Source organism: Eurosta solidaginis, chromosome 3 (genome assembly GCF_040869045.1).
Source record: "Eurosta solidaginis isolate ZX-2024a chromosome 3, ASM4086904v1, whole genome shotgun sequence".
Lineage (NCBI taxonomy): Eukaryota > Metazoa > Arthropoda > Insecta > Diptera > Tephritidae > Eurosta > Eurosta solidaginis.
Genome location: NC_090321.1, coordinates 8,611,284 through 8,628,037, shown reverse-complemented (window position 1 = coordinate 8,628,037; position 16,754 = coordinate 8,611,284). Strand labels below are relative to the sequence as shown.

At 34.0% G+C, this 16,754-nt stretch overlaps 1 protein-coding gene across 19 annotated transcripts in view; it reads left to right on the top strand.

The window, feature by feature from the left end:
- Positions 1-16,754, top strand: part of ckn (CRK like proto-oncogene, adaptor protein) — a 134,604-nt gene that overhangs the window by 102,928 nt on the left and 14,922 nt on the right. For all 19 annotated transcript variants that reach the window (XM_067770633.1, XM_067770629.1, XM_067770626.1 and 16 more), the window contains one exon: positions 15,422-15,655. In XM_067770633.1, coding sequence (XP_067626734.1) covers positions 15,422-15,655 — 234 coding nt within the window. The remainder of the gene's footprint in view (positions 1-15,421; positions 15,656-16,754) is intronic.

Sequence of the window (16,754 nt, the reverse complement as noted above, 5' to 3'; positions counted from 1 at the left end):
AAGTTATATTTCGCGTCAATAAAACGATCCAATTACCTTACCATATTTCATCCCTTTTTTCGTATTTGGTATAGAATTATGGCATTTTTTTCATTTTTCGTAATTTTCGATATGGAAAAAGTGGGCGTGGTCATAGTCGGATTTCGTTCATTTTTCATACCGAGATAAAGTGAGTTCAGATAAGTACGTGAACTGAGTTTAGTAAAGATATATCGATTTTTGCTCAAGTTATCGTGTTAACGGCCATGCGGAAGGACAGACGGACGACTGTGTATAAAAACTGGGCGTGGCATCAACCGATTTCGGCCATTTTCACAGAAAACAGTTAACGTCATAAAATCTACGCCCCTACCAAATTTCAAAAGGATTGGTTAATTTTTGTTCGACTTATGGCGTTAAAAGTATCCTAGACAAATTAAATGAAAAAGGGCGGAGCCACGCCCATTTTGAAATTTTCTTTTATTTTTGTATTTTGTTTCACCATATCATTACTGGAGTTGAATGTTGACATAATTTACTTATATACTGTAAAGATATTAAATTTTTTGTAAAAATTTTACTTTAAAAAAAAATTTTTTTTAAAAGTGGGCGTGATCCTTCTCCGATTTTGCTAATTTTTATTAAGCGTACATATAGTAATAGGAGTAACGTTGCTGCCAAATTTCATCATGATATCTTCAACGACTGCCAAATTACAGCTTGCAAAACTTTTAAATTACCTTCTTTTAAAAGTGGGCGGTGCCACGCCCATTGTCCAAAATTTTACTAATTTTCTATTCTGCGTCATAAGTTCAACTCATCTACCAAGTTTCGTCGCTTTAGCTGTCTTTTGTAATGAATTATCGCACTTTTTCGGTTTTTCGAAATTTTCGATATCGAAAAAGTGGGCGTGGTTATAGTCCGATATCGTTCATTTTAAATAGCGATCTGAGATGAGTGCTCAGGAACCTACATACCAAATTTCATCAAGATACCTCAAAATTTACTCAAGTTATCGTGTTAACGGACGGACGGACGGACGGACGGACGGCTATGGCTTAATCAAATTTTTTTTCGATCCTGATTATTTTGATATATGGAAGTCTATATCTATCTCGATTCCTTTATATATGTACAACCAACCGTTATCCAATCAAACTTAATATACTCTGTGAGCTCTGCTCAACTGAGTATAATAACATGAAAACATATTGTCGGTAAGTAATTTTGCTATTTGCACATTCGTCCCAGCGATTGGACAGCGTATCACGCCATTAGCTACCTGTAAGCGTACGCTTGAAGCGCTGCCAAGCAAACGAATAGACAAGACGAGCGAGGGTTATGTCTTTAAGCTTCAAATGGCTAACTTAAAATTGCGGCTTGGCTTTGACTTTTATTTTACACTCAACTTTTTTTTCTACACTGTTAAAAGTTTGAGTATAAATATAAAACAGTTTTCACTACATACATATGTAGGTACGTATATACATATCTGACCAAACCAAATTTGGTTTAAAATTCAAATTTTTTTAATACTTATGAAGTCTAGAGTACTAACTTTGTAAATGATAATTTTGATATTGCTTTGGCCGGGGCGTGAACCCAGGATTTGCGGTGTGGTAGGCGGAGCACGCTACCATCACACCATGGCGGCCAAAAATTATAACGTATCTTCGAATATATTTTCTCTTGACATCACACACTCAGTTAATATTTAAATTGACAATTTTAAGATCAATTTTAAACCATTCGGTATTATTTTAAATATTTTCTGGGCCTCGGTTTTAAATTTAAACTAAATTTTATTTAAAAAATTTGTAATATTTTCTATGGTTTAAAATTTGTTACAAAGAAATATAAATAAAGTTTAAAAAAAAACTTAAAAACATGCAAATATGGTGCCGTTGGTGTCGATAGCACGTAGTACAGAGGTTCGTGTCTCCGCTATTAAGCACAACTCGTTTTGTAGAGAGTTATTTATGCCTCTATTACCGTTTACAACTCAACTCTGGTTGAGTTGAAATTTCGCAATTTGGTATTACAGATTACAACTCAACCTGTCAAAAAAAAAAACGTCGGTTGAGTTGTCTAGTCTAACAACTTTTTGTGGCATTACCGTTTACAACCTTGTGTTAGTGTAGTTGTCAAAGACGTCAAAATCTTACAACTGTTTATTAGCAGTTGTCTCATACAATTTTGCAGTTGTTTTGAAAAAATGTAACGTTCAGAAGACGATTCACCACCTAATTTTTAACAAAAATTTTCAAAGTTGTTATCAAAGACGCGTTTCGACCTCAGATTTAAGAATCCGAAAACTAAAATTAAAAATTTAATTTCTATCATATCATTTCGGTTCAAATTTTCATGTGGTTGTATTTTGCCAGATTTTTTGTACACACTAATGCAGAAAGGCGTTGGATGCAGCCAGGGTTATTTTTACTAATCGCGGCCAAAGATCGCCAACACAGAAAGATCTTCTGTGCAAAAAACTTTGGATCGGGCCTCATATTTCTGACCCTCTCCGGGCCATTTTGTGGGTTTTTGTAAATATTTTGCGACAGAAATAAAATTTTTAATTTCCGCTTTCGAATCCTAAAAACGGAGATCGAAACGCGTCTTTTGATACCAGCTTTGATAAGAGTTAGATGGTGCACGAGCTCATAAAACGTTACCAAAAAAAAAAACAAAAAATTTAAATCCGGTAGTTAAATATTTTTTAACCAAACAATAATCAACAATTTTGTGCACTTTTATAGAAAAAACAACGGTTAAACGAAGGATTACATTGAATAACTTTTTGAATTTATGGAGCGACATTCCGAAGTTGGACGAGGCTGCCGCAGTTCGGATGCAGCCAAAATAGGTGAAATTATGCGAACGTGAGTCCCATTGATACTAATCACTACTCCTGGGCATCCTGTTTTAGAGTAAAATACAATTTTTGCTGTTTGGGTTTTAATCCACTTCGCACAAATATGCTCATCAATAATAACCAGTCCAACACCAAAATCATTTCCACAGCATATTTGATAGCTGCCATCGGCAAGGAATCTGAATGTGGCGCATAATTTGAAAATAGGGGTTAATCCTTCCCTCGAAAGCGTTTCTGGAAATGGTCCTTAATTTTGTGTAGTAATGAGTAAAATGCTTCCTTTCAAATCTGCAAAATAACTTCATTTGAAGCTCATCATTTGTCAATTAAACATTTTCTTACTTGGTGCTTGGTAGTTCCAAGGGATTGGAATGATCACGCGAATGTTTTCCGTATTCGCGACATGTTAATCACCAACATTTTCGCCATTATAAAATAGATTTCATATCATATAATATCTGTAATAACAAAATCACTTTTGCAAATCCTTAAATTTTCGCCATAAATTGATCAACTGTTCATTTATCTGTCAAATCATCACTTTTTTAAGTTGGCAGCACCAATTCAACTTCAACTGAAATAAGTTGTAATTCGTAATACCAAACAGGAGTTGAGTTGTCTGAAAGTTGAGTTGTTTTAATTACAACCCAACTAAGTTGAATTGTATACCATAATAGGGGCATTAATCACTGCCGCGAGTCTTCAATAATTGCCGCTAGATGGATCTAATACTCCTTTGCGCGCCTAGCCTAGAGAGTTACGAACAAGCATACATACAAGTGAAGCTAAAATAAGCGTGTTAAAAAGGAGGGTACTCTGACGAGCGGTCTAAAATTTAGGTCCAAATTTCTTACTGTGTAAATGTGCTATTAACCCGCTGGCAGTGGTATCTTGGCTTCATGTTTTTTTCTTTTATTTTTTGTTGTTTGCTATTACATTTTTTATCGTTTAATGAGAAATAAGTGGAAATAAAAAGCAGGCAACAACTCGACAGCAAAATTACCACGAAAAGCACTATCATGGGGAAAATAAGTCAAAAACATAAATCGGAAATTGTCGGTGTTTTAATGCTTGTCGATTGTTAACGGTTTATAGTTAAATTTGCATGGAAAAAGTCGAGCGACTGTCGAACGTGACTTGAAAGCGCCCAATAAACAAGTAAAATTTGTTAATTTGCATTGAATTTTATATGCTTTAGTTATTTAAAAAAAAATAAATATTAGGCGCGATAAACTCCGAAGAGATTTTAGGCCGAGCTTCTCTTCCAATTTGCGACGTTCTCCTTTTGATTTTTTCCTACAAATTGAGGGGACGGGACCTACTTGCTGTATGCCGACTCCGAACGGCATCTGCAAGGCAGATGAGTTTTCACTGAGAGCTTTTCATGGCAGAAATACACTCGGAGTGCTTGCCAAACACTACAAAAACTTGTTTCTAAAATTTTGATGTTGCTTTGCCCGGGGCGTGAACCCACGATCTTCGTTGTGGATGGGGGAGCACGCTAACATCACACAACGGCGGCTGCCGTTAGTTATTTAGTTTTCTAAATAATCGCTTTGGCATTTAAAGGGTAATTCGAAGTGATGAAAAAAGTTAAAAAAAGATAGTAAGTAATACCGATGAAAACAGCTGAGCACGAGGCAAAAGCTGTACTGTGTTCGTAATAGTGTAGCTCATAACGTGTTGGGTAACTGATAAGTAATTTAACGTAAATTAAACTTGAAACGACAATAATAATGTACGCTTTCAGAAGCACAACTGTTGGTCAACCGCTGAGGGATGACTCTGAATGCACCGTTGAGTACTTTGTTCCACTCCACGGTTGGGATTTTAAGTCGAATTACCAAGCACACATTTGTTTCGCTACATTCACTCAATGTGTTTATTCGACTGTCTGGCAGTGCTTTGACATTTTAAAGATAACACGTCGATAATTCACTAGTAATATACCGATAACTCTTCGATAACAAGTCAATAACAGTTCGATAACAAACCAATAACAGTCTGATGAAAATAAAGATTTTCGTTTTTGTAAATGAATTTTCCCCATAAGTCCCGAAATTATCCCTAAACAGTCGCTTACATAATCCCAGATTTATTTCGAAATGGCTTACATAACAATCACAAAATAACCCCGTAATAAATTCTAAATAGTCCCGAAATTATCCCGAAGTTGTCGTGCAAATAATCCCGTACTGCTCTCTTCCCAAAATGATCTCGAAATAGTACCGTAAACAATCCCAACAAAAACCAAAATAATACCGAAATGAACTTAAAATGGTCCCAACATTACTACAAAAAGTTTAGCAATGATTTCCAAAAATTATCCTCGAACAGTCCAGCAATTATTTCAAAATTGTCCTGGAAATAGTCCCTGCCTGATCTCAAAAGTCTACTATCGGGACGTAATATGATTTTTCTTGTTTAAATTTTTAGGATTTGTCTCTGGTACTAATAATACCGTAATGTTATGTTAACATTATGTAAATTCTAACTCGCCAGACGAGAGATTTACTATTGCCGAAACCTATTTCGGTCGCAAAATACCCCTTAATAAACACAATAAATCACCCTAAACGATCTCAGTGATAGCGAGAAAACATTGGAAAAAAAATGTATCACCGAAAGAGCGAAAAGGTTTAAAAATGAAAATATATCCCGCTAAAAGAGTCCTTTTTTGTACTTGTATATCGGCTGTTATCCGTGATAAAAACAATTGCCTTTGCTGGTTAACCGTTAAATGCAATCTCTGATTTAAAGTGTAAAACAGCCACAGCACGGCACATACATAGATCATACACTTTAGTCACATCCTAACCAATTTAAAATCGAGTACTCGCACTCAGACGACGTGATATCATATCTATCAGTTTATTAAATTGGTGTTATAACAAAGTACTTCATGGGCATATTTAGTGTTGAATATATATGTACGCTCTGCTTTATGTGAGTATTTAGTTTGTAAGAGCTCTTATTTTTGTCTGCTTTTCTTGACTTTTTTTATAATTTCACACATTATGTGCGTATATTTTCCATATCAATAGATTTGACTTTATTAATAATAGGTACATACAGGTATATATATGTATGTAGGAAGATAGAAATATTGCGTACTTAGGCCCGGTTTTTCAGTACATGTTCAACTCAGTTTGTCAGTTAAACTACGCGTAACCCTATTCTGCAGTTTTTCTGTCCACTTTAACTGAAGTTTAAGCTGAGCTTAAGCGGCCTATCTGGCAGAGTTAAACTCTAGTTAACCTTTCACTTATGTGCTTTGGTTCGAAATGGCTTCCAATATATCCAACAAGCATTTGGGCTTGAATACCATTAGAGCTAATGTTGATAACTAGGCATAGTTTTGGTATCTCAAGAGTTGTTTCGAAACAGTGGCTCAACATGAGAATCATAGCGTACTCAGCAAAATATGAAATTTTTTATAAAGCAAAAAATGCTATTACTTAACCCTTTCGAACCGGCATTTAGCCTGTTAAGTAAATATAATTTAATTAGTTTCAAGTAATTAAGATACAGATAATTAGATTATTTGCATTCACAAATTTAAATTTTTTATGATGGGGGGGTTGGGGGGACTGGTACAACATTGTACCACCAGTACTATTGTGTGGTACAACATTTGTACCAGCAGTTCTCAACGAACAAATAATAATAAAAAATTTTCATATTGATGGATAATCATTTATTGGAAAAAATAAAAGTTTTACAAAAAAGGATATTTATTCCAAGAAAAATTTTTAAAAAGTAAAGACACAATTCTTAAATTTCGAAAATTATGCATGAATCTAATTTATTTTTGAGTATGATATTTTGCGAAGCACGTCTTGCAAAGTGATATATCACATTGCTGTCAAATTTGTTTTGTTCTGGTTTGTGTTTTGCCCTGCGCACACTTTGTGTCCCGTCTCAGAGTCACATCGCAGCCACATTTTTATTCCACGTTTTTCTGATTTGAGTGGCATATATTGTTTTAAGGGTGATCTTACTTTAAACTTTGCCATTCATTCATCTCTTCTCTGCCTAACCTTATCCTGCAGGTATTTTTGAAATGTACTTTTCAAATACTCCACAACATCGTCGATGTAATAAGTTTTACTGCAATCAGTGGGTTTCTGAGAAAATGCAAAATATTATTTTAATGCGGTCACGAAATATTGCAGTCTTGATAATAGCAGTACTTATTGAAGGATTTTTTGACCAATAATGTTTTAAAGGCGGAAGCTTGTTATAAGACATAACGAACATAGAGCCCAGCATAATTTGTATCAGTCTTTACTGATCTTTTTTTTGCGGTTTGCAACTCAGAAATGCGGTCATTTGTACATTGTGCGATATACATGCATAGGCTTCGAGGAACCATCTTTGAAAAATTTTGAAAGGGCAAAGAATTGAGAGGAATTTCCGGACTTATATGACGTCCACTGTAATCATTTATAACATGTATAGGTATGGAATTTTCTCAAAGAGAGGACCATAACCTAAAGTCTGATGAGATCTAATTCTCATAATCGTCTTGTGCCAAATTGGATCCCACAAATTCATTCGGTGCTATAATGCTTTCAACATCTGATAGCTCACTATTAGACGATGAAGGGGAACCAGATTCTTTGCCCTGCGAACCCAATTTTGGCAAATAATTATCATCATTTCCGTTTAAAAACCCAGTGCCTGTATCATCATCATCTGAATCAAGCATTTCATCAATCAGCAATCGGTAATTTTGTCTGAACTCAGTTTTTTTGACATGGTATTTCTTTATAAAAGAAAAACGAGAGAATACTTCTTTTTTGAAGAGAGGCACTGCTGGTACGTATATGTAATATAATTTGCTTGGCAGTTACATTTTTTTTTTTCAAGATTATTATTCAAAAACCAAACACGTGTCCGAACATTTCACTATTTAACTCAAAACTGAGCGTACTGCACAGGAGAAAATGATTTCATTTTTATATGTACCTTTAAGGTTCGATTCGAGCTCAAGGCCAGAACAATAATTTTTTTTAATGTTAATTATTGTTATTTTTTAATTTTTCTAAATTTGAAAAATTGTATTTTGTTTTTGGAATAGTAAGTAGAAAATTTAGGCCGATAAAAACAAAAACAATATGTACCTTTAGACAAACTAAAAAGCCTGCTTTGGTACATTTTTTATTCAGTTTGAGTGTGATTTTGAGGATTTAGTCCAATATACACATTTAGTGGTACATACTGTGTACCAACTGGTTCGAAAGGGTTAAGTTGTAAAAATTGAATTCCCAACTTGTGGTTCTCTAACTGGACTCAAATGTAATATTCCATAGTACAGTGTTTTCAAGAAACCAAATAGCAAATAGATATATTTTAAAAAATAAATAAATGTGAGCCGCGATAACCTCCGAAGGGATTATAGGCCGAGCTTCTTTTCCAATTTGGGTCGTGCTCCTTTTAATCCTCCTTGTTTTATTCCGACTCCGAACAACATCTGCAAGGTAGATAAGTTTTCACTGAGAGCTTTTGATGGCAGAAATACACTCGGAGTGCTTGCCAAACACTGCCAAAGGGTGACTCCGCTTAAAAAATTTGTCTACTAATTGAAAAGCCTTGTTTCTAGAACTTTGATGTTACTTTGCCCTGGTCGTGAACCCAGGATCTTCGGTGTGGTAGACGAAGCACGCTGCCATCTACATATATAATTTATTTTTGGTTTACTACGCTTCATTACTGCTATCAACCAGGTGTTTATTTCTCACAATAAACAGCTGTTGGTTTTGGTGGTAACACCTGGGAGATTTTCTTCAACTCCTCAACTCGATATGCAATGTAGGATATCAACTATAGAAATGTATTGAATATTCATTTGAGAACTGTACATTTCTCAAAATCTCTCGAAATTAGGATAATAATTGGAAAATATTAATGACGTTGGAGATCAACTCTCAACTCGAAAACATATATTTTACAAAATTTCTCAAAAGTTGGATAGTGATTGCAGAATGAAGTTGAATATCAACTCGAGAACTATCTGGTTTAAGAATAATTAAATAATGTGACTTATGACTTAAAAAAGAAATTGGGAGAAATAGCTGTTAACAGCTGTGAGTTTTCTAGCTCCGTATCACGCGCCATTCTCACGGGAATGCTCTGGATCATTGAGAGACTTGAGAAGCAGAGGTCGTAATATTTTTGCACACGTGAAATGTGACAAGTAATTAAAAGACAAGTAATTAACAAATTATCTGGCTCACAAATTGAACCAGACTTTTATTCGGATTTATCTGGCTCAAATCGTTGTTGTTGCATTTACATGCAAAATTATTTATCTGGCTCACGATTTCTGCGACGGGATGATGGCTTAGATATATTTCGCTGGAGAACTTTTTTTTCCATTTTGTTGGGTAAACAAAATCCAGTTTTTGCCGTATCTACAAATTATCTGGATAATAAAAAACGAATGTTGCCGCACAAAAAAGCATGCCCCAAAGACGGCCTTAAACTGTTAATGTAAAACTGCTCAGTAGTTTAACTGGAGTTGAAATCTGACTAGAGTTTAAGCAAACTTAGTTTAAGCTTAGCTCAACCAACAGCTGTTTAAGCTGTTTCTCGCAAAAAAAAACAGCTGTTAACAGCTGTTTCTCGCAATTTCTTTTTTGAGTCATAAGCCACCTTTTCATAGACCGGGTCACATATATGTAAGTACATTTCATCGTCGTCGTACTCGTAATGCTTAACGTTATGTTTATGATTTCCAATTATAGCTAATTGACTACCTTAAGTATGCGGTTTTATTCATGTGACATTTTGCCCATATATGCGTACTTAAAACAAATTTCTCCTTCTGGGTACAAACGACATCTACATAGACAGTTGATTTGAATCAAAACAGAAAAATAAAAAATAATTAATCGGCATCGATGTACTTCACACTTAGGTGTATCCATAAATGTATGTACAACTGTTAAATAGTTCGTGTCTTGAAATTTAAATATAATAATTTATTTGCATAGTTATTGTAAATATTCAATCACTATTCTTAACTACTTAACATGCATTAAAATGCTATGGTAAACATTATTAAAAGCTGCTAATTGATGTTTAGCTTAAGTTGAGGGTTCAGACGTCAAAATTAATAAAAACTGTAAGAAAAAGTAATTCATATAAATTGTTGTGCAAAATTATCTTCGGATAATTATCAATATTTATACTAGTTTAAACTTTTTATAGATAAATAAAAATAAAGCCACTACATGTACTCGGATAAGGTGTTATTAATCTTGGTTGAAAAGATTTAATGCTTTAAATATGTAAAATCTACTTCGGATAAATGTGAATAACTGTTTTAAAAATAAATTTAAAACTTCATGAGCTTAACACCGACTTATAATAATTGAATATTCAATTATTATGTATTCTAAGAGAAACTGAAAAGAAAGAACCATTTACTGGCATACTGCGATGGTACCATTTCGAAAACCGCCACGTTATCATCGTCAGGCCATTTCGTAATGTTATCAAAGGTTTCACCGAGATTCGAACTGCGAATCACACGGTAAAACTGCAGTTGCCTTAACCATTAGGCTTTATAAATAAATACGATACAGAGTTTTTCTACACAAAAACAAAAGGAAAGGAAATGAAAGTAAAGGAAATGAAATGCAAGTGAAGGAAACAAAATTAAAGAAAGTGACACGATGGGAGAGGAAGGAATGACCAAAACCAAAACCGTAACCAGATAGAGAGCTTTAGCCGAAGCTGAAACAAAGCGAAAACCGCATAAATCAAAAATACGGATATATAGCCACGTGCAAATACTTTGTCTTACCTTTAGGGCTTGTTTTTAGGTAAGGACGAAAACTGTAAAAATGCGTATGATTTATCCCACACCCTCCGTGGAATGCTCCTTACGCTTATTTGTGCATACGTAATATTGAAACTAGATTATCGGAAGTCAATTAAAATATGGCCGAAACTGGATCAGAAAACTCCACGAAACGTTCGGTTTTTGGCAGGATAACAGAATATTGCCTTGTGGAGCGACATAGACAAAGGCTACCTACGCCTGTTAGATAGTTCCCACTCTTTCTTTAAATCTACAAATATATTTCGGCAAATCTAATCAAAATTTTGAAGTCCGATCACTTCCATTTTCTTGCGCTAACTTTTCCCCTGCAAACGCCTAGCAAATAAAATCATAGGTACGATTACTTTGAACAGATCCGAACCTAGTTCACTTTTTAGAAAAAATAACTATCTCCGAATTTCTATGAAGCTATTTTGAAATTTTGAACGAAGTCGGCTACATAGATTCTCACAAAACTACGTTCCCTTTTATACATCGATATATCCTAATAGAAAGCTGGTGACCCAAATATATTTAAAAAAAGCACGTTGCTCAACAGTCACGCTTAAAGGTTTATACTTCTGACTTTGTTTTAACTGAAAAATAAAAAAGTTCTACAGGAGAGTTGTAATCATTCAACTTCTATCATGCTAGCCATTATACTCAGAGAAAAACGCCGTTCTAAAATCCAGCATCACCAGACTCAATTCAAGCTTTTCATGTTCTTACTTTTTTGTTCTTGAAAAACGAACGACCTGTTCTCAAAACAACAACCTTGTTCTTGAACTGCCAGCCATTTTCTTGAAAAGAGAACGGCTGGTCTTAAAATATGAACAAATGTTCTATTAATGAGAACAATGTTCTTAAATTGAGTTCAAGAAAAAATAAACGGTATAATTCGTGTGCACAATATTTGGCACAAGCTATCAAGCAGTTGTAGTGGCCCAGTGGCTATGATGTTACGGTTGCGATCGTGTGGCGCGAGTTCGATCACGGTCAAACTCTGAACTTTTTTAAAATAATTTTTTTATATTCTATTTTTTAACTCTTATTTTTCGTTCAGTTCCATTCACATACGTACAGGTAATTCTCAAACTTGTTATGAAATGTTTTAAATATATATCCAGATTGCATCATCAAATAAGAAGAATTTCTCAATAAGAGAAATATATGAAAAAATGCATATTTTTCTAATCTTTTGGAATTTTAATAATAGTTTTTTTGTTATTAATTTTTTTTATTTATGACAAAAAATTATTTATTAATTAAAACGCAAATAAATGGTTCCTTCTCACGCCCACCAATGATAAAGCACAAACAGTTCTTGAATTGAGACCGAAAACTGTTAAATCGACCACAAATCGTTCTCGAAACGTGAGAACGAAAATTCTTAAATCAAGCCCAAGTAGTGCTTGAAATGAGCACAGAAGGTTCACACATGAATACCAAACATTAACATACGGGAACTTCTTGAAACATTAAGCTTCGGATAAGTTTGTGTGTATCTCGAATTTAGATATACAAGTAACTGGATAGCCATGTAAAGTTGTTTTTATCTAATGTTTATCTCATTTACACTTTTTTAGCGTAAACTCGCTTCGGATATGGCGATAGTGTCAGATTAGACATTTGATGTAAACCCATTTACTTTCCATGACTATCAATTTGTTGTAATCTTATCATACAAATGCTGGCCCTCATGGAACGGTTAATTCAAACTAACTTTATACATCTACTGTATAAAAGTCTTATAAAATGAATAACCTTAATTGCTTGTAATTTTATTGAGGTTGATTCAGTTACATTAATAAATGAATAATCTTTAGATAAATGGATTTGGATAACTTTATATAATTATTCTCTAAATTTAGTTGTAAACATAATTTACATATATAAACTGACTGGATGTGGCATATTTTGTTGAGACTTTTTATTAATCACATGCATTGATTTAATTTCGACTAGCTGGTATTAGATTTCAACAGCTTGCAATCGACTAACTGTGATTAAGCGAATGCTGACGGTTTCATTAATTCAATTTTTTGTTATTATAAATAAAGTTAAAAAATTTCATAATTTCATTTTTGTGTCATAAAAATTTAAAAAATTTAATGGTTTGCTGCAAAAGGAGTTTTTGAAAACGTACCTTGGTATGGACTTTTTATTCTAGTTTCGAGGATGTCAAAAAAGCAAGGAGCTAAATATTGAAGCTGCAGATAGCAAATAATAACCCCACAATGTTTTTACGAATCTCAGAATTCACTAAAAACTACAAAAATATAAAAAATGCTTGAATAGTAAAATCTGACACAAATCGAATAATCGATTATTTTATTAACAACTTTTTCTAATAGATTAATTTTGTTTTGCTGATTTCCGGACAGGTGAATAATTTATGTATGTTGTCAAATTTGGTTTGGAAACAAACTGTTTCGTCGTTGTCGCAACTTCAGTGTCATTTTTCAAATTTGACAACGCTTGACGGAAAATCATTCCAATATACAACGATTATCAAGAGCTCTTATAACAACTTGGTTCGAACCAGTGTTGCCATAGAAAGAAAAATAAAAATCCCACGAAACGAGTTTAAATCTCTAATTTTTTCACTTTTTCGAGCGAGAAATTCCCTCATGTTTTCCCATGCAGCCAAATACATACCAGTTTGACTCAAACAGACGCTATATCGAACTCAATAACTACTTGTGCTGGTACTTTTATTTCATTACTCTACATAAGTCTTATTTAACATGCTGAAATTCCACACATTCCCTAACACATACATTCTACGATGAATCTGCAGAAGTTTGTATTTTTTTTTTGTTTTAGGATTCTCCGGTCCTCGACTTGATATCACCGTTCGGACAATTCCGGAAAATCATTTGTGTAAATTAGGCCCACTTGCAGAACGGCAAGTTAAGTTTTTAACTCAGAGTTAATCTGACTGAGGGTTTAAACTAAAAAAAAAATAACTTGCCGTTCTGCAAAAGGGCTTCGTTTTTTTTTTTTTGGAATAATTTAACAAACCAATTTCCGAAGGAATATGAATGTTATTCGTTCGGAATTTTAGGATGTAATGATTGCGGACAATATCGGATAAGTAGAATTATTTATTACCAAGGCCAATGGCCACTCTTGTGTAGTGGTAACGTGCTCAGCCTACCACACCGAAGGTACTGGGTTCAAGCCCCGCGCAAAACCACATCAAACATTTAGAAAAAAGTTTTTCTAAGCGGGGTCGCCCCTCGGCAGTGTTTGGCAAGCGCTCCGAGGGTATTTCTGCCATGAAAAGCTCTCAGTGAAAACTCATCTGCCTTGCAGATGCCGTTCGGAGTCGGCCTAAAACATGTAGGTCCCGTCCGGCCAATTTGTAGGGAAAATCAAGAGGGGCACGACGCAAATTGGAAGAGAAGCTCGGCCTTAGATCTCTTCGGAGGTTATCGCGCCTTACATTTTTTTATTTTTTTTTAAGCGGGGTCGCCACTCGTTGGCAGTGGTTTAACAATCACTTCGAGTGTATTTCTGTCATGAAAAGCTTCTCAGTGAAAATTTATCTGGCTTTCAGCTGCTGTTCGGAGTCGGCATAAATAACATGTTAGGACGCGTGCCGCTAATTCGTAGAGAAAATTAAAAAGAGCACGACGCAAATAGGAAGAGAAGCTCGGCCCAATTCTCCTCGACGAAAATCGCGCTAAGTATTTATTTTTTTTTTTCTATAATTTTTAATGACAACTCCTTATCAAATTTATGCACATTTGGTTAAAATTACCAGAAATTTCGATAAGATGTCCAACGCTTAGTTTTATTTGTAAATAACACCTCGAAATATCTTTGTATAGCTTATTTTTGGCTAAAAAGTTTAAAACCTCGGTGTCGGATATAGGTACCGGGTAATTATTTTTTGACAGTTTTCTGGAATGTTTTTTTGCTACCTTACCCCACTGCCGGATAAATTATTTTACAAGTTTTTTTAACTTTTTAGTACGCAATACTGTATTTTTACAATATTTCGAAAGGTATGGAATATGTGCAGGTTAGGGTGGGTCAAATCTATTGTTGAAAAGGCACATCCAGTTTCTGAATCTATGGATCATACTGAGTAATATTGCCCATGGGACCATAGGTCTGAAATGAATTTCGAGCCTCCCTAATTTTGTTAGAAAATATTTTTTTAGAAATTTTTATTATTATTTTTGTTAGAAAATATTTTGGGCTATTTAAAATATTCGTCGCTATAGGACGCTTTCCTACTATTTTTCGCATTTAGCGCTTCTTTTTGGGGAAAATCGACGAATTTGTTGCAAAAATCGACGAATATTTTACTTTTCCATATTGCAAATTCAATTTTAATATAGTCCAAAATATTTTCTAACAAAAAAATAATAATAAAAATTTCTAAAAAAAATATTTTCTAACATAATTAGGGAGGCTTGAAATTCATTTCAGACCTATGGTGCCATGGACAATATTACTCAGTATGACCCATAGATTTAGAAACTGGATGTGCACCGGAAGTTTTTTCCCCCTACAATTTGACCCGCCCTAGTGCAGGTAAATGTGTTGTGGGTTTTTAAGTCTCAGACATTACCAGATAATAATTTGTTTACCATAATTTTCGAGTATGTATGTTTTTGAAGATAATTCCTAACTCCACTGTCGTAAAAATTGTAATACTCTACTTTCATAATTTTCCTGAAATATATATTTTGCACTAATAACTACATTCATTCTTTTCCTTGCAGGGCTCAATCGAAGAATGGTTACAATTATTACGGCTAGACGAATATATTCAACCTTTGCTAGATCAAAACTATAAAACTGTACGTGATGTGACACAAGTCACTTGGGAGGATTTGGAAGATATTGGTATAGTTAAATTGGGACATCAAAAGAAAATTCTGTTGGCCATTAAGCGCGTAAAGGATATAATAAGTGGAAAGTGGAATCCAGGCGGTATAAATGCATATCAGCAGCAGGTGAGCGCAAACGAAAGTTTTATTTAATTTAATCAACAATTCTAAACTTGAGTTAATGACCCGTAATCATAGTCGAAATAAGATAAGAGTTTTATTGGTTTAAACATGTTTCTAAATTAAATATCATTTTAAGTATGTTATAGTCCACTTAAATACTATTTTATCTCTAAAAAACGTATTTTAAATTTAAAATGACATGAGCCCGATTTAAATTTTTTAAAATAGGTTTAAAGTTGGTGGTCTGCTGTCAAAAGTTACGAGAAATTAAACAATTTGCTATTTAAACGCGATGAACTTAAATGGAAGTGAAAAAAGGCTTCCCCGACAAGCAAATATACGTCAGGAGCTAATTTATTATACCTAGATTGCGTATTAATATGTTTGTGACGAAAATTACACAATCGTAAAATGTGCGATGGTTACTTGGCTCCACATATGCGAAATCTTTAATTAAGACTATTCCGCATTCAAAGATATTTGTGAGTTTTGATATTTTAGTATATTTTGAGGAAAGCAGCATCCTATACTGATTTTGGCATTAAATTTAGAAATAAATATTAAATGGAAGGAATTATTTACCACAGGCGTCGATTTTTAATACATGTCGAAAAATTGTGGGGGAGGTGTCAAATGACGCGTTTTAATTTCGGAAGCAATAATCCGAAGGCGGCAAAGTAATACTTGTACTCTGTCCAGATATTTTTGCAAAAAAAAAAGTTTAAGACTTTCGTGTGGTTGATATAATTTTGGTGATATTGTTGTACACAGAAAAGAATTAACTAAAAAGGCGTTTTGTGCTGATACAATTTTCACCAGTTTCGCAGCCGTTTGAGGGTAATTATTGGGTTTTTTGTGAATATCTATTAATAAGAGAACAATTTCTTATTTCCGACTTCTAAATATTGAATTACTTTACAGAATTCTTGAATTAAATTCTGCTGGCATTTCCTTTTGTGTCTTCTATTCCTCTTTACATTTGCCAATTCCTCTTAAAAGAAAGCGTGAAATGACACACGGAATACAACAAGAATTAGCAACAAAAATTTTAAGAACTGCTTGGTGGAGGCGCTGCTGAACTACTTCCCCCCTTTATCGCCCT